Source organism: Erithacus rubecula, assembly GCF_903797595.1.
Source record: "Erithacus rubecula genome assembly, contig: scaffold_384_arrow_ctg1, whole genome shotgun sequence".
Lineage (NCBI taxonomy): Eukaryota > Metazoa > Chordata > Aves > Passeriformes > Muscicapidae > Erithacus > Erithacus rubecula.
Genome location: NW_027635950.1, coordinates 46,992 through 68,878, shown reverse-complemented (window position 1 = coordinate 68,878; position 21,887 = coordinate 46,992). Strand labels below are relative to the sequence as shown.

Sequence of the window (21,887 nt, the reverse complement as noted above, 5' to 3'; positions counted from 1 at the left end):
ATGGCTTTCTTATTTATAAACCTTATCTCTAAATCTTTCCTGACATACTTGGAACAGGATGTCTGTTAGCTGCTTGGTATTTGTGGCATTTGACATTATCTAAACAAAGGAAGAGGCCTTAAACCTTCACATCTATTTCCTCGTCCCCAACAGTTTCCCTGTTCTCAGGGACAGGCTCCAGGGCTGGGCTCTCACTTGCACGGAATGAAGAAGAGCTGCTGCACTTGCCAGTGGCTCAGGGAGCTCATGATCAGTGCTTTGAATGCAGCTTTTGTGCACACTCTGCCTCCCTGAGCCGAGCAGCATTCCTGGGCATGGACACCCCTGCTGCAGCCAACATCCTCCCAGCACAGCTGCAGGAACAAGATTGCAGCAAGCCCTGCCTGAAGGAGTCTCCAGTCTGCTGCAGCCCTGCACCTGCAGTGGAATCATCTTGTGCTGCCATGGGGGAGCAAAGTGGGTGAGGGGCTCTTTGCAGATGAGCGGCTCCTCAATGTGCTGCTGCTGCTGCTCCCTGGGCCTGATTCAGCAGCTGGTGCCTTCTCCTGCAGCTATATGAGGAGCCTGCCTGGAAAAATGACACTGCCAGTGCAAGTGACAGCCACCCATCCCTGCCATGGCCCTGCCCACAGGGTGTCCTGCCTACCAAACTGCTCCAGTCAGGTGATGTTAGACAACATGAAAATGCCTTCAAACAATGCATTTTCCACATTCTGCCAAAATCATGGCCACACAGTCCACATGTTGGGGGCAGACTGTTGTCAGCAGAATGGTGGCAGCCCCATCAGCTGCTCTCCCCATGGCTGGATGGTCATGGCAGTGGAGGCGAGTCTCTCACTGTGCCCATTTCTGTGGCACCCAGTGTTCTGCAGTTGTTCCCACTGAACTCGGGGTGCTGCTACTGCAGCAACATCACTCCACTGATTTGATAACAAAGATTTGGAATGGCATGCAGGACTTGCCCAAAGAGGTACTAAAAAAAAAAAAGAGGAGTGGGCAGGGAGTTAGAATAGTTCACTCCTTCTAATACAAGCATACATTGATTTAAGCAGGGACACTGGGCTAATCACACTGGGGACTGGTTTGAAAGCCTTGTCTCTAGCCAGATTTTTTCAGGAGAAAGGAGTAGATAAGATTTTGCAGCACCTCTGTGAGCAAGTCTGAGCCAGAACTCAAAGCACAAGACAAATGCTCCCAAATTTGCTACCCATAGGGAAAGGAAACAGAAAAGCAAATAAAACAAGTGCAATTGCAGCTAAATCGCCTGCATTTATCTCATGGTCCAACCTTTCTGTACAAAAGCACCTCAATTCAAATGCACAGCTGAAGATTAAGGAATGAAAGTGTTTCAAGAGCATTTAAAGCCTGGTTCCCTTTACTTTCAAGGAAAGGGAGATGCTAAATTCCTTAAAAACACCAGTGTGGGTCTATTTGGGACTGCATCCTTCAAAACAAGGAATGGAGGTTTAGAGCTGCAGACCTGTTTCATTGGAAAACCATTTCAAGACCAGAGAATCCCCCTAATAACCTGAGTCTGTTAACACTGCCAAGGCCACCAGTAAAGCATATCCCAGGACAGGATGCTCTTGGCCTTCTTGGCCACCTGGGCACTCGCTGGCTCATGTTCAGCCACTGCTAACCAGCACCTCAGGACCTTTTCAGCTGGGTGGCTTTCCAGCCACTCTGCCCCCAGCCTGGAGCCTCCCATGGCTGTTGTGGCTGACATGCAGCATCGGGCACTTCACCTTGTTGAACCTCATACAGGTGGCCTCAACCCATGATCCAGCCTGTCCAGGTGTCTTTGCAGACACTTTCTACCCCCCAGCAGATCAACAGTCCCACCCAGCCTGGGTGCCTCTGTTCCCAGGGGAACTCGCTGACCTGTTTGGCATGGACACTTGTGCAGAGCCCCGTCATTGGGAGTGGAGGTCTGGGCTCCTGGTCAGCTCAAGGGGCCTTGGCCTAGGACCCCTGGCAGGGGCAGCTGAGCAGCGCTGCCCTCAAGGTCACTGCCAGGGAGGAGGAAAAGGGGAAGGGCCAGCAGGGCTCAGCCTCACACAGAGGTAAGGTGGGAGGTGGGCTGCTGTCTAGTGTCCACCCTTTAGATGGGTTGATTGTAAAGTAGTTGTGTATTCACCTCACTCACTTTGTCCCTTTTACCTGATCTATAACTTCTCATTTCCTATCAACAACTCAGATGAAGGCAAGTAGTTCATGGAGTGTGGCATGCTCTGTGCACACTCTGAAGCTTCATCTGACTCTTCATCAACAACCCTGCACGGCCGGGAAGGACAGGGATGTGCTGGAGCAGGAGCCCAGCAGGGACACCTAGGGGCTGCGAGGTCTGGAGCAGCTCTCCTGCAAGGAAAGCCTGGCATAGCTGGGCTTCTTCAGCCTGCAAAAGAGACTAAGGCTTAGGCTTGGCCCAGCTGTGGCCTTCCAGTACAAGAAAGCTGGACAGGGACTTTGTAAAAGGGCAGGCAGAGAGAGCAAAAGGGAGAATGGATCCAAAGTGAAAGAGAGTAGATTTAGATGAGAGATGCAGAAAAAAAGACTTTCCTGGAACAGGTTGCCTAGAGAAGCTGTGCATGCCCCACCCATGACAGTGTATGAGGCCAGGCTGGATGGACCTCAGGACAAGTTGGTCTGGTACAAGGGGTCCCCAGGCACAGCACGGGGGTTGCAGTGATGTGATCTTCCAGGTCCCTTCCAAGCCAAAGCATGCCATGACTCCGTGATTCTGGGATACCTCCCCTCCTCATCCTCTGGCAGAAAAAGAAACTTGGCACCAAGTTCCATGTTGCAGACCATGTCTTTTGACAACCTGCTACTGTTTCAACAGAGAATGAAAAGAGATGACAATAGTGACACGATTTCTCTTTTCTACTTGACATTTCAATGCTCTGCTCCTGTCCACACTGGCAAAACTCAGAAGAGGCGATTCTTCCCTACGAAATGCTTTGTCACACCCAAAGAAGAAAGCCACAAGAATGGCAGAATGGCGAGAGCTCCGTGCAGTCCGCACGGGCGGAGAAGCCTCCCCTGGAGCAGCTGTACAGGGAGGGCCCGTTCCTGGGGAGCAGCGGCTGCGGCAGCATTTACGCCGGGACCAAGCTCGCCGACGGCGCCCCAGTAAGAGACGGGGCTGGCTCAGAGTGGGGAGTGGGACGGTGGGCAGTGAGGTGAGCCCACCGCTCGCCTTGGCTTGCAGGTGGCCATTAAGCAAGTGGACTGGGATCGTATCTGGGAGTGGGCACAGCTGGTGAGGGAGCGGGACCAGCGGGAGCAACCAGTGGGGTGTGCTAGGCGGGGCGAAGGCCAGGCCCGGCAAGAGGGGTGGCAGCTGGGATGCTGTGAGGGGAGTGAGCGTGGAGGGAGCAGGGAGGGAGTGGGAAGGGAGCGAGGGCCGCGCAGCGTCCCAGGCAGTGGCGAGCTTTGGTGGGGCCAGGCAGGGGGTGCTGAAGGCGCAGTGCAGCATCAGCCCGGCTAACAGCATCGCGGTCTCCCTGCAGCACGACAGTGCCCTTGTGCCCCTGGAGCTGGTGCTCAACTGGATGGTGTCGTACCCTGGCTTCTGCAGCCTCCTGTGTCTCCTGGAGTGGTTCAAGCTGCCCAACGGCTTCGCGCTGGTCATGGAGCGTCCGGGGTGCTGCCAGGACCTGTGGCACTTGCTGGAGGTGGACGGGTCCCTGCCAGAGCCCGTGGCGTGGGGGCTGTTCCACCAGGTGCTGCAGGCCGTGCTGCACCGCACCAGCTGTGGCGTCCTGCACTGTGGCATCAAGGCCGTCGATCTGGACACTGGCGAGGTGAAGCTCATCGACTTCGGCTGTGACACCATCCTCCAGGACACCTTCTATACCTGGATGGCAGGTGAGCCCAAAGCCAGGGTCCCTTGGGCAGCAGAGGTTCTCCCCTTTCCTGGCACAGGGGGAAAACAGAGGGAGGGAGGGAGGGAGGGAGGGGGAATTCTTCTTCAGCCAGCTGCAGGACCAGCATGGTATTCCAACCTCCCCCTTCCCCGAGCAGTGCTGCACCCTTGCATAGCTCAGTACTGAAACCCCCACCTGATCAGTGCTGCCACCTTGTAGAGAAAGACTGGTACAGCATGCCCTCCCCACAGTGCTTCCCCCGTGTGGACACAGCATGGTACTGCAGCCACCCCCTCCTCAGGAGTGATGCCCTCTTATGGACACAGTTGGGTACTGCAGCTCTCCCTCCTCTGAGCAGTGCTGCCCCATTGTGGACATAGCCTAGTACTGTACCCTGCCCCCTGTTCAGTGCTGTCCCCTTGTGGACAAAACCCGGCAATGCAGGACCCTCCTTCCGAAGCAGTGGTTCCCAATTTTGGACACAGACTGTAACTGCAGCCTTCCCCCTTGTGGACACTGCATGGTACTGCAGTCCCCACCTTCTGAGCAGTGATGCCCTCATGTGGACATGTACTGGTACTGCAGCCTCCCCCTACTCTGAGCAGTGCTACCCACTTGTAAAACAAAGCCTATTACTGCAGTCTCCCCCCAGTTCAGTGCTGCCCCTGTGTGGACAAAACCCGGTACTTCAGCACCCCCCTCCTCCAAGAAGTGGTGCCCAAATTTGGACACAGACTGGTACTGCAGCTTTCCCCCAAGCAGCGCTGCCACTCTGTGGACATATCGTGGTACTGTAGCCCTCTTCCTTGAGCACTGCTGTGCTCTTGTGCAAGCAGCATGGTATTGCAGCCCTGCCACCCAAACACTGCTGCCCCCTTCTGGACAAAACTCTATACTGCAGGCTTCCCCTTGAGCAGTGCCGCACCTTTTGTGGACAAAGCATGGTACTGCAGTCCCCCTCCCAAGTGGTTCTGATGCTTTGTAGACACAGCATGATACTCCAGCACCCCCCCTCCCACCCCTCCTTGAGGAGTGCTACCCCCTAGTGGACACACTCACTGGGTTTTCTCTCTCGAGGTTTCAGAGGGTGCAGACTCCTTTTATCCTAAACTCCTGGCTGCACGTTCCTCTCTTCCTTTCCCCATTGCCCAAGGTACTAGGAAGGTACATCCTTCCTGACCCGCCTGCCCCACATTCCATCTTGAACCTGGCATCTCCCCCACAGTTCAGATTTTCACACTTATGCAGACCCTTGTCTGTTTCAGGAGCCAAGCTGTCTGGGCCCGGTAACAAACCTGCTGCCCAAAGTCAGTAGAAACATTGCTACCCATTTCACAGATCTAAACACTCATCCCTTCACCCATCAAATGATTTGTAAAGACATTAGCACACATCTTTCCTCTCACATTGATGTTTCCTGTGCTGTTAACAATCTTTGAAGCCCAGCCTTCACCCTGACCTCTCTGCTGTTGTAGTTTCCTGGGCAGAGGTTGTTGTCTCTTCCCCCTTCCATGGGCAGGCCGGTGTTCAGCCATGTCCAGGACAGCAGGGCCCCACCCCACAGCACTGTGCCCTGGGAAGACAAAAAACATCATTCCATATGTCCCCATTCTTCATTCTTCCCAGGAATTTGGCTCTGCCAGTGAGCTTTGTAGCTCATTGCCACAGGAAAAAGGAAACCCCTGTGACACTGTGGGGCCCCATGGAACCAAACATCCATTGTGACACCACAGAACATCACTGAACCAAGAGTCCATGGTGACACAACAAGGCTTTGTGGAACCAAAGAGTCCAAAGGACTAAAACAGATCTTGCATGGCTCTGCCTTGGGAATATAAATCTCCATGATGGCATCTTGACACACACTTGAGAAGGGTGTCTGTTTGTAGTGGGGAAACTCAGGAGTTTTAGATTGCTTCAAAAAGAGTAAAGGAAGTAAACCCCTGTTTGCTTGAGTGCAGCCAATTCTACAACCAAAGCAGGTCCCAGGTGAGTGAGGACAAACAGGATGGGAGTGGGGAATGTGGAGAAATATTGTCAACACTGGGTCAGGCCTCAAGGAACAGTTTGTCTGAGCAGGCCAGATTTTCTGAGAAGAGACCCTGCATCAGTATCATTCACAGAACTCTGCAATCAACCCTGCTCTAAAGAGAAACAGTTATAAAAGACATGCTTTAAAATAGGACCACTTATTTCTGAGAAACTCTTTGAAATATTTCTCCATAACTGTAGAAAAAACTTCCTAATGAACTTCACCAGAGCAGAGGGAAATCAAGGCAGAGCCATGGTTTTGTCAGGACTTGCTTTATCCCAATGAGTGTGGTGGTGCATTTGGTGTTGAGCACTTGAACCTCAGGGCCTGAGAGGAGTCCAAGTCAGAAGAAAAACCCAAATGCCTCAAAGCATTAATGGGGCCCACTGAGGTCTGTCCCCACCACAGGTTCCTCACGGACTCCTTGGGAGAGAGAATTGGAGGCCATGATTGCCCAAAAACCTCTCAGAGAGCCAGAGAGGAAAGAAAAAAGGAAAGTACCTTAAAAAAGCTGAAGTACCTTGAAGCATTAATGAGCCCACTGAGTATTATTACTGACAAAGGATCTCAAGGGACTAATTAAAGCAGATAATTGGTGGCCATGATTGCACAAAGCTCTCAGAGACTGCAAGGCAAAAGCAAAACCCAAAGTCCTTTGAAAAACCTGCAGTCCCTGGGAGCATGAAGGAGCCCCCAGGGCCATTCTTGGCCAAGGCTCCCCAGGGACTGGTCCCAGCAGATCCCTGAGGCCACTGGGATGTGGGGGGATTCTGAGGGCAGCACAAGGGGTGACAGTGCCCAGCTTTGCTGGTGCTGTGCCAGGAGGCCCCAGTGCCTCAGGACAAGGTGTCTCCTCAGAGCCCTTAGTGGCACAGACCCTGCTGTGCTCCAGGGCACCAAGACTTGGCTTCTCTTTGTCCCCACCTGTCATCTCTGCCTCCAGTTCTCTGCTCTGGGGGCTTGGGGACACTTTCTCAGTCGTGTTCCTCAGTGGGACCCATTAAAACTTAAAGAAGCTTTGGAGTTTGATTCTCACTTGGAGCTCTTGAGAAGTTTCTTCATCTCCGTCTCAGGGACTGATGTTCAGGGCTTCAGCACAAAGCCCAAGAGGGTCATTAAAGTCCTTGTGCTGTGTCATTGCTGCTGAGCTGGGCCGAGCTCCTGGCACAGAGGCTGCTCCTGGGAAGGGCAGCATTGCAGAGAGACAGCTCTGCCCAGAAGCAGCTCCTGTGCACAGCCCAGCTGGGGCTCTGCCTGCAGCTATCCCATGCACAGCCCAGAGGGGTTAAACTCAGCCTGGGCTGGGGGCACAGAGCAGAGCTCAGTGAGGGCTCACTAGAGCAGAAATCCTCACAGTGTTTGAAACAGTCACTCTCTGGCTGTGGGAAGGTAAGCTGCAGTTCCTGCAGGGATCTCCTGAAGCTGGCACATGCCACAGCTTTCAGGACCTTCCAGGAGGACTCTCAGACCTGCTGCAGTGCAGGGGATGTGGCCCTGGGCAGGGCTGGGTTTCCCTGCTGCAGCACTCGAGGCACAGCCCCAGTCAGCTTCCATTTGTTCAGGCTCTGCTGCAGGGCTGAGCAGCTGGGGCTGAAGCCAGGGGTGCCCAGGGCTGTCCTGCAGAGCAGGGTTCTGCAGCCCAGGGCTCTGTGCTGGGGCAGGGACTCTGCTGCCTGCCAGGGGCAGCTCTCAGCCAGCCTGGGGAGCTGCTCCCGGCGCTGGGGGAGAAGCTGTGGGGGCAAGGAGTGACCCTGAGCAGGGCAGGTTCTGCTGAGAGGTGCTGGATGGGGCAGGGCTGCTCCCAGCTCCAGACCAGCCTGGACACAGCTCTGGAGAGCACTTCCCAAAAGAAGGTGAGCCTGAGATTGCTGTAAAGATCAGGAGATTTCTTGAGAGTGTTTTAAATTTCCTCCTTGGAGAAGAATGGAAAGGCTGGGGTGATGACAAAATGATTTTTGCTTTTTATACATTTTTTCCTAGTCTTGTAACTCTGTAAACTATTATTATATACTTATATAACCAAAATCTTTTAATAGCTCTAGTACACCTCCTAACCTTTCTTTTAGATTTTTTTGAACAGTAAGCTGACCTTCTAAATATATTCCTGAAATAATGTATAGGCTTATTATCAGGAAAAGGACCTACAAGAAGAACTTTTTTTTTTTTTTTTTTTTTTTTTGACCAGAATGTGAGCAGTCATTGAAAAAATAGGAGCAAAGAAGCCCTTGGAACTACCCCAATGAGTTGACCCAGGGGTGTGTAACAGGCGAAACTGAATCTCCTATTGGATGTCCTGTTAAATATCCTAGTTAATCAACCTCAATAAATTGTTGGAATTGGGGGCTAGGTGTGCCACATTTCCACTGGGACTCCTGGAAGCTTCCAATAATGATCTGTTTTGTACTTTACCATTCTAACACTCTTGCAAGGGTTTTTTTCTCTTTTGATTATAGACAATCAAATAGACAACAGGGGGATGAGAGAAGCAGAACAGGAATTGTACTCAGAGAATCACAGAACATTCAGAGTTGAAAGAGACACACAGGATCACTAAAGTAACATTTGAACATTTACAGAGACTCCAGATCTGTAATTTTGTGTGGTCAGTCTCTCTGCTGGGAGCCTCCCAAAGGGCCTTCAGCCACTCCTCAGCCCTGGGCAGCACCAGCATCCCCTTTGCAGGGCCCAGCAGGGCTCTCCTGAGCTGCCCTTGCACACCTGCAGGCAGACCCTGTCCCAGGCAGGGCCCTGCAGACAGGCAGGTTTCTGTAGGGCAGGCAAGGGCGTAGAGGATGGGATGGGCTCTGTGAGCCTGGCAGGGACAGGGCAGCTCTCAGGAGGGAAATGTCCAGGTCCAGGGAGATGCTCAGGGAAGAGAAGGGGGCTGAAGAGAGCAATGCTGGGGGCAGGAGGGCACTGTTATTGTGTGGGAGGTGCCGTGCAGAGCTGGGTACAGGAACACTGCCCTGAGTGCCCGGCAGTCTCTGCCCTGCCGTCCAGGCACAGCACCACAACATCTTCTCTTGTTCCTGCACTCCTCTGATATTGTCATTGTAATCTGCTGCTCTCAGGGAGGCTCTGGGATTGCAGCACTGAGTCAGGCACTGCCCTTGGGATTCCTGCCAGGCAGGAGTGTCCATGGCAATGGGGTGTCCAAGCTTCCATGGGACCTGTGGGGCTGCAGGCAAAGCAGTCCATGGTAAAAGGGGGATGAGCTGAGCCCCCTCCCTGAGATCCCATTTTGGGCACACCTGGGGGTCTCCTTGCTGTGTCCTTCCAAGCTCTGAGCTGCCCTCCTGGGTGCAAATCTGTGCCAGAGCCTCTTGGAGTTCCCTGAGTGCCCCATGGGGAAGTGCAGAGGTGTCACAGCTGAGGAAATACTGTTTTATTTGCCAAGGGAGCCGTGAGTGTCCTTGGCAGAAGGGGGTGCTGAGACCTTGCTCAGAGAGTTTTAGAGAAGGTGAGACATTCAGGGATCCTCTGCTGTCAGCAGGGTTTGGTTTATCCCAGGGTGACACAGGAGTGTGATTGTGCTCTGATTCCAGCCAGAAGTGCAAACCCTGGGCAATTGGGAACAAGCCACTCCACCTTGCCCTGAACCACAGGGAATCTCCTGCCTCTTGCGTCTCTCACTGGCAAACTGTGAGTGAAGCAGAAATGCTGGGATTTCTGTCCTCAGAGAAACAGGAATGATATGTGGGTAGGAAAACAAATCCTAAATCCAACTCCTCCCATCCTTTGGATTTGGGAATGCGGAAGCTACCAAGCCCTTCTGCATTAGGAGTGATTCCACTGGCAAATCCTAAATATCCAGACTTGTCCCTCAGCCACAGTCACAAACCCAAGGCTGCAGGGCAAGGATGGCTCCTTGAGAGCGCCCATGCACAGGACATGCTGCTCCTGTCACACTCAGCACAACTGGAGCTCAGTCAGACTCTTGGGTGAAGGATTTCCCAGAGCAGGAACAAGAGTGAGTAAGTCACTGGGGGTCAGTCTACAGAGAATGGCCCAGGTTTGTGTTCAAGCAGCCTCTGCTTACTTGTCACTGTCCTTTATCCATGAATAGGTCCCCATATCCAGCCACAGCAAATGTCCAACAGCAGCTCCATCAGCCACTTCCTCCTGCTGCCATTGGCAGACACACGGCAGCTGCAGCTCCTGCACTTCTGCCTCTTCCTGGGCATCTCCCTGGCTGCCCTCCTGGCCAACGGCCTCATCATCAGCGCCGTAGCCTGCGACCACCACCTGCACACCCCCATGTTCTTCTTCCTGCTCAACCTGGCCCTCAGCGACCTTGGCTGCATCTGCACCACTGTCCCCAAAGCCATGCACAATTCCCTCTGGGACACCAGGAACATCTCCTACTCAGGATGTGCTGCTCAGCTCTTTTTCTTTGTGTTTTTCCTTTCAGCAGAGTTTTTTCTCCTGACCGTCATGTGCTACGACCGCTACGTGTCCATCTGCAAACCCCTGCACTACGGGACCCTTCTGGGCAGCAGAGCTTGTGCTCACATGGCAGCAGCTGCGTGGGCCAGTGGCTTTCTCTATTCACTGCTGCACACAGCCAATACATTTTCCCTGCCTCTGTGCCATGGCAATGCCCTGGGCCAGTTCTTCTGTGAAATCCCACACATCCTCAAGCTCTCCTCCTCCAAATCCTACCTCAGGAAACTTGGGCCTCTTGCTGTTAGTGTTTGTTTAGCCTTTGGCTGTTTTGTGTTCATGGTTTTCTCCTATGTGCAGATCTTCAGGGCTGTGCTGAAGATCCCCTCTGAGCAGGGACGGCACAAAGCCTTTTCCACCTGCCTCCCTCACCTGGCTGTGGTCTCACTGTTTATCAGCACTGGCACATTTGCCAACATGAAGCCCCCTTCTGTCTCCTCTCCATCCCTGGATCTGGCAATGTCATTTCTGTACTCGGTGGTGCCTCCAGCCCTGAACCCCCTCATCTACAGCATGAGGAACCAGGAGCTAAAGGCTGCAATGTCGACACTGATGACTGGTTGCTTTCAGGAACATTAAAGTGCTGGCAAATTTCTGAATACCATTTGTAATATAAGTCATCTTGGATACTTCTTCTTGATTTGATTGTGGGGTTATTTTTCCTTTGCTTTAGTTTTGTCATATTGTCCATTAAAACAGCCACTGTGTGTTCTATTCCTCATTTTATTTCTGTCCATCTTCCCTGTGGCCACAAAGTATGTCAATGAAGGGCTGCACTCTTCATGGCTTTAAATAAACTGTAGGATTTCTCTCCCAGCAAAGATTTCACTAGAGATACCCCATGTGTTCCCTTCTCTGCAACTGCAGCAGCAATGTCTGTGTGCAGAGCTGGGGCAGAGCTTAGGGGCTCCAGGCTCCTTGGCCAGGCTCTCTCCACAACACTTAGCCAGGCCAATGCTGAGCAGAGAAAACCCCCATGAGCAGCCCCAGGCTGGCCGTGGGCAGGCTGGGGGCAAACAGCATGGCTGGTGCTCTGCAAGGTCCCTGCAAGGGGGAGAGCCTGGTAAGGAGCAGCAGATCAGGGGCTGATCCATCCCCACTGCGCTGGACAGCCCAGGGCAGCGTCCCAGAGCATCCTCATGCACCTGCCAACAGCATCCCCCCTCTGCAGCCCTGGCCTCTCCCCCAGCTCACACAGGTGAGCTGCATCCTTGCAGGCACAGACATGGCAGCACTGGCTCAGGAGCCCCTGTTTGCACTGCACAGAGCAGGCGTCAGCACCCCCATGGTGCTGCTGTGGGGAGATGGAGCTGAGTGAGCACAAATGCCATCAGTCCCTAGGGCCAGCAAGGGCTGGGGGACGGGAGGGAAACCACTCAGGATTGTCGTGGCCCCTGCAGTCAAGCAGAGAGTTTGTTCCCATGAGCTGTGCATTTCCTGTCTCACTGCCAATGTTGTTGCTCAGAGCCAGGGCTGCCTGACCACTACCCCCAAACTGCACTGAGCATTTCCTTTGATTCACCTTTGCTTTCTTTTCTCTTTCGTGATCCGGATTTTCTCCTATTGCCCACCTCTCTTCCCTGTCATGCAAACAGCCCATTGTTCTTTGCTCTTTCTTCTCTGGCCCCACTCCCCATTTCAGTTCCTCAGTTGTCACCATGGAACGTCCCTTGGCGTGCAGGATCATCCTACAAGTGCTTCAGGAATCATCTGCAGGCTCCTGCAGTGCCTCTTGTTGCTCCCTTGCCAGAGGCACCAGAGGCCAGGGGGTCACATATGGGCTGGTGTGTCTGGGTATGGGGCTCCCTGTTCTGGGCAGTGAGGAGGGGCTGGAGAGGCTCTGCAGGACTGACAGGATGGCCTTTGGGGCTGTGTGGAGAAGCTGAGGGACCTGGGCTGCTGGACATTGTGAAGAGGAGGGCCAGAGCTCATCATGCAACTGTTCCAAGGATGGTTTCAGAGAATTAGAATCAGCCAAGTTTGAAAAGTCCTTGGGGATCATCAAGTTCAACCTGTGCCCTGACACTACCTTTTCTTCCTGAGCCTCCTCCTCTCCAAAATCAACAGTTCCCTCAGCCACTCCCCACAGGACTTGTATTCCTGACCCCTCACCAGCCTTGTTGCCCTTCTCTGGACATGCTCCAGTCCCTCCAAGTCCTTCCTAAATTGGGGTCCAAAAGCTGCACACAGCACTCGAGGTGCTGCCCAACCTGTGCCAAGTAAAGGGGAAGAATCACTGCCATGGTCCTGCTGGCCATACCATTCCTGATCCAGGCCAGGAGCCTTTGGCCTTCTTGGCTACCTGGGCACACTGCTGGCTCATGTCCAGTCTGCTGTCCATCAATACCCCCAGGAACCTTTCTGCCTGGTTCTGTCCAGCCACTCTGTCCCCAGCCTGAAGTCTTGCAGGGGTTGTTGTGGCCAAAGTGCAGGACCTGGCATTTGGTCTTGTTAAACTTCATCTTGTTGGATTGGGCCCTGGATCCAGTCTGTCCAGGTCCCTCTGCAGAGCCCTCCTACCCTGCAGCAGATGAAATCTCCCAGCCAACCTGGTGTCTCCACAGTTCCATGAGGCCCTGCAACATCACAATTGTCTCTATGATTTCATGAGGCTTCCCAGTGTCGCAATGTCCCTTTGGTTCCCTGGGACTCCTTTGTGTCACAAAGTTCCTTGGATCCTTGGGCCCCACTGTGTCACAATGGCACTTTGATCTGCCAAGGCCCTGCAGTGTCACAATGGATCCTAGGTTCCACGAGGTCTCACAGTGCAGCAATGCTCTCCTTGCTCCCTCAGTGTCACAATGGCCTCTTGGTCCCAAGGGGCACCACCTTGTCAAACATGTTTCCTTTATTCCATGAGTCCCTGAGGAGCAGCACTGGTCCCTTGGTTCCATGGGGCCCTGCAGTGTCGCAATGGCCCCATCATTAAACGACATCTTGCTCTGTCACAATGCTCTGCATGATCCCACAAGGCCCTGCAGTGTCACAGTGGCCCCTTGGCTCTGTGGTGCCATGTCGTACACAGTGTCACTCTGGTCCTCTCAGTTCCACGAGGCCCTGCAGTGTCACAATGGCCCCTTGCTTCCCCAGGGCCCTGAAGAGTCACAATCATCACAGAATCACCCAGGCTGGAAAAGACCTTTGAGAGCATCAAGTCCAACCTGTGACCCAACACCACCTTGCCACCCAGACCGTGGCACTCAGTGCCACATCCGGTCTATCCTGAAACATCTCCAGGTACAGTGACTCACCCACCTCTCTGGGCAGCCCATTCCAATGCCCAATCACCCCCATCACTGACCACACCCACTGCCCAAACACCGAGGCCCACATCCCACTGAATACACCATTGACCTCAACCGACCAAACCTCACTGACCACACCTACTAATCATACCCCACTGACCTCCACAAGGACTACTGCCCACTAGCCCCAACCACTGATCACACCCACTCACCACCCCACTGACCACACCCAATGATCACCCCAGGGACTACAATGCAATGACCACTTTAGTGACCACACCCCCACTACCTCACTCACTGACCACACCCCCACTGATCACCCCCACTGCCCACAAAGACCACACCAAGTGACCATCCCTACTGACCAAACCCACCACCACACCCACTGCTCACACCCACTGACCACACCAATGACCACATCCCCAATCACCCAACTGACAATCCTCACCCATTATTCAATTGACCACATTCACTGACCACACCCACTGACCACAGCTAGTGACCACACCGACTGACCGCACAAACCATCTCCGCTAACCACACTCCAATAACTGCAGCCCACTGAGCACACCCACTGCCTACACACCACTGTCCACACTCTTTCCCCAAAACCAGTGACCACACCCCACTGACCACACCCACTGATTACATCCACCCTTCACCCTAACTAACCACAACCAGTGACCACACCCCTCTGACTACACCCACTATGAAGACACCAATGCCTACACCCCACTGACCACATGTAAGAGTTGGTCCGAAGATGCTCTGATCTTCCTCACAAGCATCATCAGAGACTGGGCCCTGAGACTGCACCACTTGCCCTGAACCGGAGCTCCAGCCTGGCCGAGGTGGATGCTTGCGGGCCAAGGACTGTTTGAAGCTGTGCCTGGTGCTTGTCATGGGACGCTGCAGGATGTTGGTTATCGCACCCTGTCCCCGCACCTGCGTGATGGGGCTACGATCTCCACACACAATAGTCCGTAACTCTTCCCACCTTTTAGCCAGAGGCCACTCACTTTGGAAAAGGACTATAAAAAGTGACTTTCTTAAAAAGACTTTGAGATCTCTTTCTCCCCAATGGATTGAAGACACGTCTCATCTCGTTTCGTCTCATCGGAGGCCATGAGGATGCGTCTTGTCTGTTGGTACCTATATCCCATCCTTTCTACCTCTCTCTCTCCATTTTACTTCATCCCTCTCTCTCTCTCTCTCACACAAAAACTTGATTGTTAGCATGCAATAAACTGCATTACTGCTTTCTGCTAAACAAACCTGAGTCCCTTGCTTTTGCCTTTGCACCCTGGGGTTGAACGAACCATCACGACTCCTGCTCGGGTTGAGGGGATTGTGACACTCCTGGGCCAAGGCTCCCTGAGCTGACCAGGAGCCCAGACCTCCACTCCCAATGCCGGGGCTCCGCACAAAAGTGTCCATGCCAAACAGGTCAGTGAGTTTCCCTGGGAACAGAGGCACCCAGGCTGGGTGGGACTGTTGATCTGCTGGGGGGTAGAAAGTGTCTGCAGAGACACCTGGACAGGCTGGATCATGGGCTGAGGCCACCTGTATGAGGTTCAACAAGGTGAAGTGCCCCATGCTGCACTTCGGCCACAACAGCCATGGGAGGCTCCAGGCTGGGGGCAGAGTGGCTGGAAAGCCACCCAGCTGAAAAGGTCATGGGAGTGTTGGTTGGCAGTGGCTGAACATAAGCCAGCGAGTGCCCAGGTGGCCAAGAAGGCCAAGAGCATCCTGTCCTGGAATATGCTTTACTGGTGGCCTTGGCAGTGTTAGCAGACTCAGGTTATTAGGGGGCTTCTCTGGTCTTGAAACGGTTTTCCAATGAAACAGGTCTCCAGCTATAAACCTCCATTCCTTGTTTTGAAGGATGCAGTCCCAAATAGACCCACACTGGTGTATTTAAGGAATTTAGCATCTCCCTTTCCTTGAAAGTAAAGGAAACCTGGCTTTAAATGCTCTTAAAATAATTTCATTCCTTGATCTTCAGCTGTGCATTTGAATTGAGGTGCTTTTGTATAGAAAGTTTGGACCATGAGACAAATGCAGGCAATTTAGCTGCAATGGCAGTTGTTTTATTTGCTTTTCTGCTTCCTTTCCCCGTGGGTAGAAAATTTGGGAGTATTTGTCTTGTGCTTTGAGTTCTGGCTCACACTTGATCACAGACGTGTTGTAAAATCTTATCTATTCCTTTCCCCTCAAAAAATCTTGCTGACTGGTGGGAATTGCTAGAGACAAGGCTTTCAAACCAGTCCCCAGTATGATTATCCCAATGTCCCTGCTTAAATCCAAGTATGCTTGTATTAGAAGTAGTGAACTATTCTAACTCCCCTGCCCCCTCCCCCTTTTTTTTTAGTTGCTCTTTGGGCAAGTCGTTTATGTCATTCCAAGTCTTTTTTATCAAATCTGTGGAGTGATGTTGCTGCAGTAGCAGCACCCTGAGTTCAGTGGGAACAGCTCCAGAGCACTGGGTGCCACAGCAGTGGGCACGGTGAGAGACTCGCCTCCACTGCCATGACCATCCAGCCTCGGGGAGAGCAGCTGCTGGGGCTGCCCCCATTCTGCCGACAGCAGTCTGCCACCAACATGTGGACTGTGTGGCCATGATTTTGGCAGAATATGGAAAATGCATTGTTTGAAGGTATTTTCATGTTGTCTAACATCACCTGACTGGAGCAGTTTGGTAGGCTCTGCCCTGTGGGCAGAGCCATGTCAGGGATGGGTAGCTGTCACTTGCACTGGCAGTGTCATTTTTCCAGGCAGGCTCCTGATACAGCTGCAGGAGAAGGCACCAGCTGCTGAATCAGGCCCAGGGAGCAGCAGCAGCAGCAGCACATTGAGGAGACCTTCATCTGCAAAGAGCCCCTCACCCCTTTTGCTCCCCCATGGCAGCACAAGGTGATTCCACTGCAGGTGAAGGGCTGCAGCAGACTGGAGACTCCTTCAGCCAGAACTTGCTGCAATCTCATTCCTGCAGCTGTGCTGGGAGGATGTTTGCTACAGCAGGGGTGTCCATGCCCAGGAATGCTGCTTGGCTCAGGGAGGCAGAGTGTGCAACAAAAGCTGCATTCAAAGCACTGATCGTGAGCCCCCTGAGTTGCTGGCAAGTGCAGCAGCTCTTCTTCATTCCGTGCAAGTGAGAGCCGAGCCTTGGAACCTGCCCCTGGGAACAGGGAAACACTCTGAGTATTGTTCTGAATTTTCAGGGACAGTCAGAATGAGAATCATATTGAGGCTGGTGTTACAGTGTTGGGTTTGGATGTGCCTGCAGGAAAGAAAGCAGGAATAAATCCCTGCCACAATGAAGGAGAACCTTTGCATGGCCAATTTCTACCCTACAGAAACACTGATGATATTGGCCCACTAAAGAGAGGGGGCAGTGAATGAAGAGTGAAAAGCTTCTTTGAGGAGGTAGGAGAGATGAGACATGAAGAAATAATTTTGCTGATGCAGGAAAAGGGATCAGACCCACTAGTCCCTTGGCTCATGCTCAGTTCTGCCACATCAAGCATGAGTCAGTTTTAAACCACTCTGTGGAGAGTATTTCAGAAAAACCTGCTCCGTACTATTTCCATTAGAAAATTTGGAATTGTCAGGAAGCACCAAGATCAGAAATATTTTGAGGCAAATCCTGTTTATGTTGTTTTTCAGTGTCTTCTGCAATAAAGAATCGAGGGAATAAACACCTGAAACAATGAAGCAGAGCAAAAGTGGAATGTTTGGATGATCAGTTTGTTCTCTAAATGACACCGGCCAACTGAATTCAGGGGTCATTTACTGGGGAGGGCAAAGCTTCTTTTACTTCCAACCCCTGGTTGTGTCCCAGCATTTTATTTGTTGAGAAGAGAAATAAACAAAATCCCCAACCAACAAGCTGCAACCCAGAACTGAGTGGGAATGACAGAAATAAATGCCTTGAAAAGTAGCTTTGGAAAGCATCAACTTCCTAGACAGTGTCAAACATTCAGGACTGGCCGGGCCCAGGGCTGGCTGCCCTTGGAAGGGAAAGGGATGGAGCTGGGTGGGGGTTCTGTGGCCATGGAAATGAGAGAACCAGGGGCGAGCACGTCACAAAGGGGCAGCCCCGCGCTGGGGCTGGGAAGGTTGTGGGTGACACAGACACAGCAGCTGGAGACACAGCAGGAGACACGTCCGGCTCTGCTGTCTGTGCCCACTGCTGGCCATTGGAGTCACCCCACCTTGTTCTAGGGCTGGAGACCAGCTCCTGTTTCTGTCTATCCCAGACAGTTCCCAAATTCAACCGAGATGCTTTTGTGAGACACAAGCACGGGTTCAAACATGGATTCTATTGGAAAAGGAAAGGCCACAGAAGGAAAGGTGAGGATAGAAAGGAGTTGAAGGCCTGAACAAAATGGAGAAAAATCCCACCAGTGTTCAGGGAACATTGGTCCATGGTGGTCAGTGCTGGCCCTGTGTCAGAGTTGGTGGCTGACAGCTACAGGTGATCCTGCAAGGACGCCCATGGCATTACAACATTCTGTTATTAGTTTGCTCTGCTTTCTCCTTTTTGACAGTAGCCAAATCACTTATACTGTCAGTGGCAAGGACTGTGGCCACAGATGACCACAAATTGAACATGGTCAGGAGATGCAAGTCCTGTTTCTTTCTTTGCCATCTATGTTGGTGTTACTACAGATAAATTTCCTATTCTTCCTCTGCTTGGTGATTGGGTCCAACACTGAGGATGATATTACGGTGCTATAAAACACCAGCAAGGCCTGCCTGCTTGCTGAGAGCTCTTTGAGGTTTGCAGAAATAGCAGTCACAGCTGTGTGGGTCTTTAATGGATATTCACAAAAGGCCAAGAAGAAAATCTTTCCTCCCCTCTTATCATTGTAGCTTTCCACCTTTCCCTTCAGACATGACAATTCAGTAGTGTTCAGAAGAATTAAACACAGGCTAGATCCATGAAAAATAAAAACAAAGAAATTTTCTCAAGAATTCAAAGTCCCTCTAGAGCTTCAACCATTGGACATTATGGTATGATAAAGGAGGAAGGTCATCTAACCCACCTGTTCCCTTGTGAGCATGGCTCAGCCTCACACAGAGGTACGGTGGGAGCTGGGCACTCTCTGGCAGGAGGAAGGGTCTTGTGCCAGCCTGGAGAGCCTGTGCCCATTGCCAGGGAACAGTGCTACCTTGCAGATGCCCCTTGCCATGAGCTGTGCTGCTCCCAGTGCCCCATGGAGCTGCAGGGCTGCTCAGCTGTGGGGCAGGGAGAGGAGCAGGGGGCTGCATGTGCAGCTGAGCCATTGCTGGAAAGCACAGGGCTTGGGCTCCCTGCTGTCCCAGGGCAGCCCAGAGGCCAGGCTGTTTCCCTGGGAACTCTGTGCAAGTGGGTCAGGGTGTGCCCCTGGCCTGCCCCAAGGGGCTGCTGGCAGGAACATGTTTCCCTGGGCAGCTATTTAGAGGTTTCCAGGAAATGTGTCCCATGCAACGTGGAGCTTTAGATGCTTTTGGTTTTCATTATTTTATGTTACATTTTGTGTCTTCACTTTGCAGGCCTGACTGGCTACCCTCTTGCCAAGAGGTTTTCCCTGGCAAATCCCTCTATGCTCCTTCCCTCCAAGCTCTTGCCTCTCCCAGAAGAGCTCTCCTCCACCAAGCCAAACAAGATGTGCAGCAGAGAGCAGGAGAATCGGGAAAAGGGCAATGGCTGTGATGACGATGTAAGAAATAACAGGGAGCTCAATTCTGAGGGAAGAGGACATAACATAGACAAGCTAAGTCCTGTGCAGTAGATTTTCAGTTTATGCCCTGTAGGAGAGCTCAGAGATCTTTTCCTTTGGTGTGAGCCCATGGAAGCAACTGTGCCAAGGAAGAGCTTAGATGGACACTGCACTTCAGGCTGTCTTTGCAATGGGGCTGTAGTGCAGATTTCACATCCTCATTGTGTATGAAGAGCAGGAGGGGTCTTTGAATGGTTTCTGGTCTGATGTCTCTGCATGAGAAGCCCCAAAGCAGTCAGCAGCTCAAGTTGTCCATCTGACTAAAATCCTCCTACATTTAGTAGCCTATGGGTATCTGTGAACCATGTCTTGGTGGTGTGTTCTGTCGACTCTGTCTGCTTGGGAAGGAAAAAGGTGTTTCCTGGAACAGGCAGTCCTGCAAAGTCAGTTCCAGATTGTCTCAGCTTCTGAGACACCCTGGCCTTTGCACAGTTGTCTCTGATGCTGTTTTCTGGGCAGCTGTGTCCTGGCATGGCTTTGTCCAGAGGGAAAGGATGGGAGGTGGCCATGGGGAGAGCAGCCCAGAGCCAGCCACACGATTGCCTTTGCAGCAGGGCCAGCACCTGCAGTTTTTTGGGTTTGCCATGGGGTGCAGGAGGAGGCAGGTGAACAACAGCTTTGGTAAAGAGAATGTCCAATCAAAGGCTGTGTACTTGATGTCAGTCTTGATGAGAAAGGGCCCAATGTATCCCTGACAGGATCTGATCCTTTCACTGGAGTTGAACAAGTCCTGATTTGTCATTTAGCTGTGCCAGAAATCATGGGATACTAAGCAAGGTGCATCTGCCCCACTGCCTCCACTCTCCTTCCTGGCCATGGCTGGGGGCCCTGGAGAAACCTGGGCTGGCAAGACCTTCCAGAGAGCAGCAGGGCAGGGAGCTGCTGAACTTCCTGGATGCCAGTGAGCCTGAGATGATGGAGGTGGGAGCTGGAGAGCGAGCTCCCGAGATCAGCAGCTTCTGGGCTGAAAGGCTGCTGGGGAACTGAAAGAGGGAAGGGCAGCAGAAGAATGAGGGGCTTGAGAAAAGCAGGTTTTGATCCTGTAGAATGGCTTTGTGAGGATGTGGCTGGAGATTTGCAGTTGCTGTGAGGTGCCTAAGGGGCAGGGATGGAACAGTGATCTAAACCCATTCCCATACCATCAAAAGGCCAGTGGAGGCAGTGGCACCCCTGAACATACTGATGCCAAACATGTGCATTCCAGATGTGGAGGTTCTTTCTGACCCCCAGGTGCTCTACAGGCACCTACTCCCAGCTCTATAGGCTCCTGCTCGAGCTCTTAGCTCTTACTTCTCAGGTAATCTTCTAAATAAGCAAAGCAGCTAATAGTTAAAAAGGTTATTTATTACAAAGCACATCTTTTACAAAGCACATCAGTCTCAAAAGGCAATACCAAAAGCAATGTCAAGCAATGGCAAAAGCAGTAGCAATAAGCAAATGGCTAGAAGCAGAATGGCTAAAAGCAACACCTCTCCCAATACATACTGTTATATAGCATTTTTCCAACAAGCTAAGATGCAAAGTCAGGCCACCTCTTTAACCTATTAGAATTCTAGTTTCTTAGCTCACCAGGTTATGTATAACACTACACATAGAATCTATCTAAGAAATGCAAGCAATATTCTGCTATAACTATTATGTCTAAGTTCTGTCAACAACTGTGGGCTTACAGCCTCTGAAGATATCAGTGTTTTGCAACCTTCAGCAGAACAAGCTACTGCTGTGGAATCCAGACCTTTTACTCACTAAAGACATCAGAACCCACTCTAAGATTTTTAATCCCTGCACTCTAACTTCTCTCTGAAGAATTCAGAGAGACCCCTAACTCACTGACTCCAACACATGGCCTTCCAGCATTTGCCAATCAGACTCATCCTCCCACCAGTGGCCTTCCCTATTTTGCCTGACCTGTCAGTGAAAGCAGCAGAACCTTGCACTGGCACACGACTACTTTTGGTCTCAAAGACAACTTAACTTGCAGTAGCTTATGGGGAGATGACAAGCAATCTGTCTGTAAAATCTTGCAGTGCACTTTGCAAGGAACACTATTAACAAAGCCTCCTTCAAAGAATTCCTGCTCCACAGGAAATACAATCCTTGTGGGGTCCACTGCTATCAAGTGCATGCATCGTAGACAGCATTTGATTATCCGTCGCGCAAACAATTCCAACACCATCCTTGCTGTCTTTTGCAGCTGATGCGGCATAACAACCTGCTCCAGAATGTGCAAGGGATCAGACCATTTGTCATTCCTGGCCAGTGATACCTGTAGGATATAAATCCAGATTGGTGATAAATCAATGGAAGGATCTACTTGGTATACCTGATGAGTAGAAAGAGCTTGCTGCAGCCTGCTGCAGTGTGTTGGGCTACAATAACAACACTGTGGCAAAAATTTCCATTGATATCTCTGTCCTGACTCAAAATTGTTCACTGCAGGCACCGTAAAAACAAATTTTGGCCTATCTTAGGACACCAGGGTATTGTGAAAAAGCAATCCTTCAAGTCAAACCAAAATTCCCATCCAGCAGGG

At 51.9% G+C, this 21,887-nt stretch overlaps 3 protein-coding genes across 3 annotated transcripts in view; all 3 read left to right on the top strand.

Moving 5' to 3' along the window:
* Positions 1-2,955: 2,955 nt before the first annotated feature.
* Positions 2,956-4,844, top strand: LOC306816132 (serine/threonine-protein kinase pim-3-like; the record flags this gene model as incomplete). Its single annotated transcript, XM_079332616.1, has 3 exons — positions 2,956-3,132; positions 3,513-3,870; positions 4,771-4,844. The coding sequence occupies 3 exons, from the start codon at positions 2,956-2,958 to the stop codon at positions 4,842-4,844; spliced, it is 609 nt and encodes a 202-aa protein (XP_079188742.1).
* A 5,146-nt stretch (positions 4,845-9,990) lies between these two features.
* Positions 9,991-10,923, top strand: LOC306816136 (olfactory receptor 14I1-like; the record flags this gene model as incomplete). The annotated part of the gene is made up of 1 exon (XM_079332621.1): positions 9,991-10,923. One exon carries the CDS (start codon positions 9,991-9,993, stop codon positions 10,921-10,923), a length of 933 nt encoding a protein of 310 aa, XP_079188747.1.
* A 7,730-nt stretch (positions 10,924-18,653) lies between these two features.
* Positions 18,654-21,887, top strand: part of LOC306816131 (zinc finger protein 541-like) — a gene marked incomplete at its 5' end in the record, with an annotated part of 8,540 nt that continues 5,306 nt past the window's right edge. Inside the window, 2 exons of the mRNA XM_079332615.1 lie at positions 18,654-18,674; positions 19,196-19,294. Coding sequence (XP_079188741.1) covers positions 18,654-18,674; positions 19,196-19,294 — 120 coding nt within the window. The remainder of the gene's footprint in view (positions 18,675-19,195; positions 19,295-21,887) is intronic.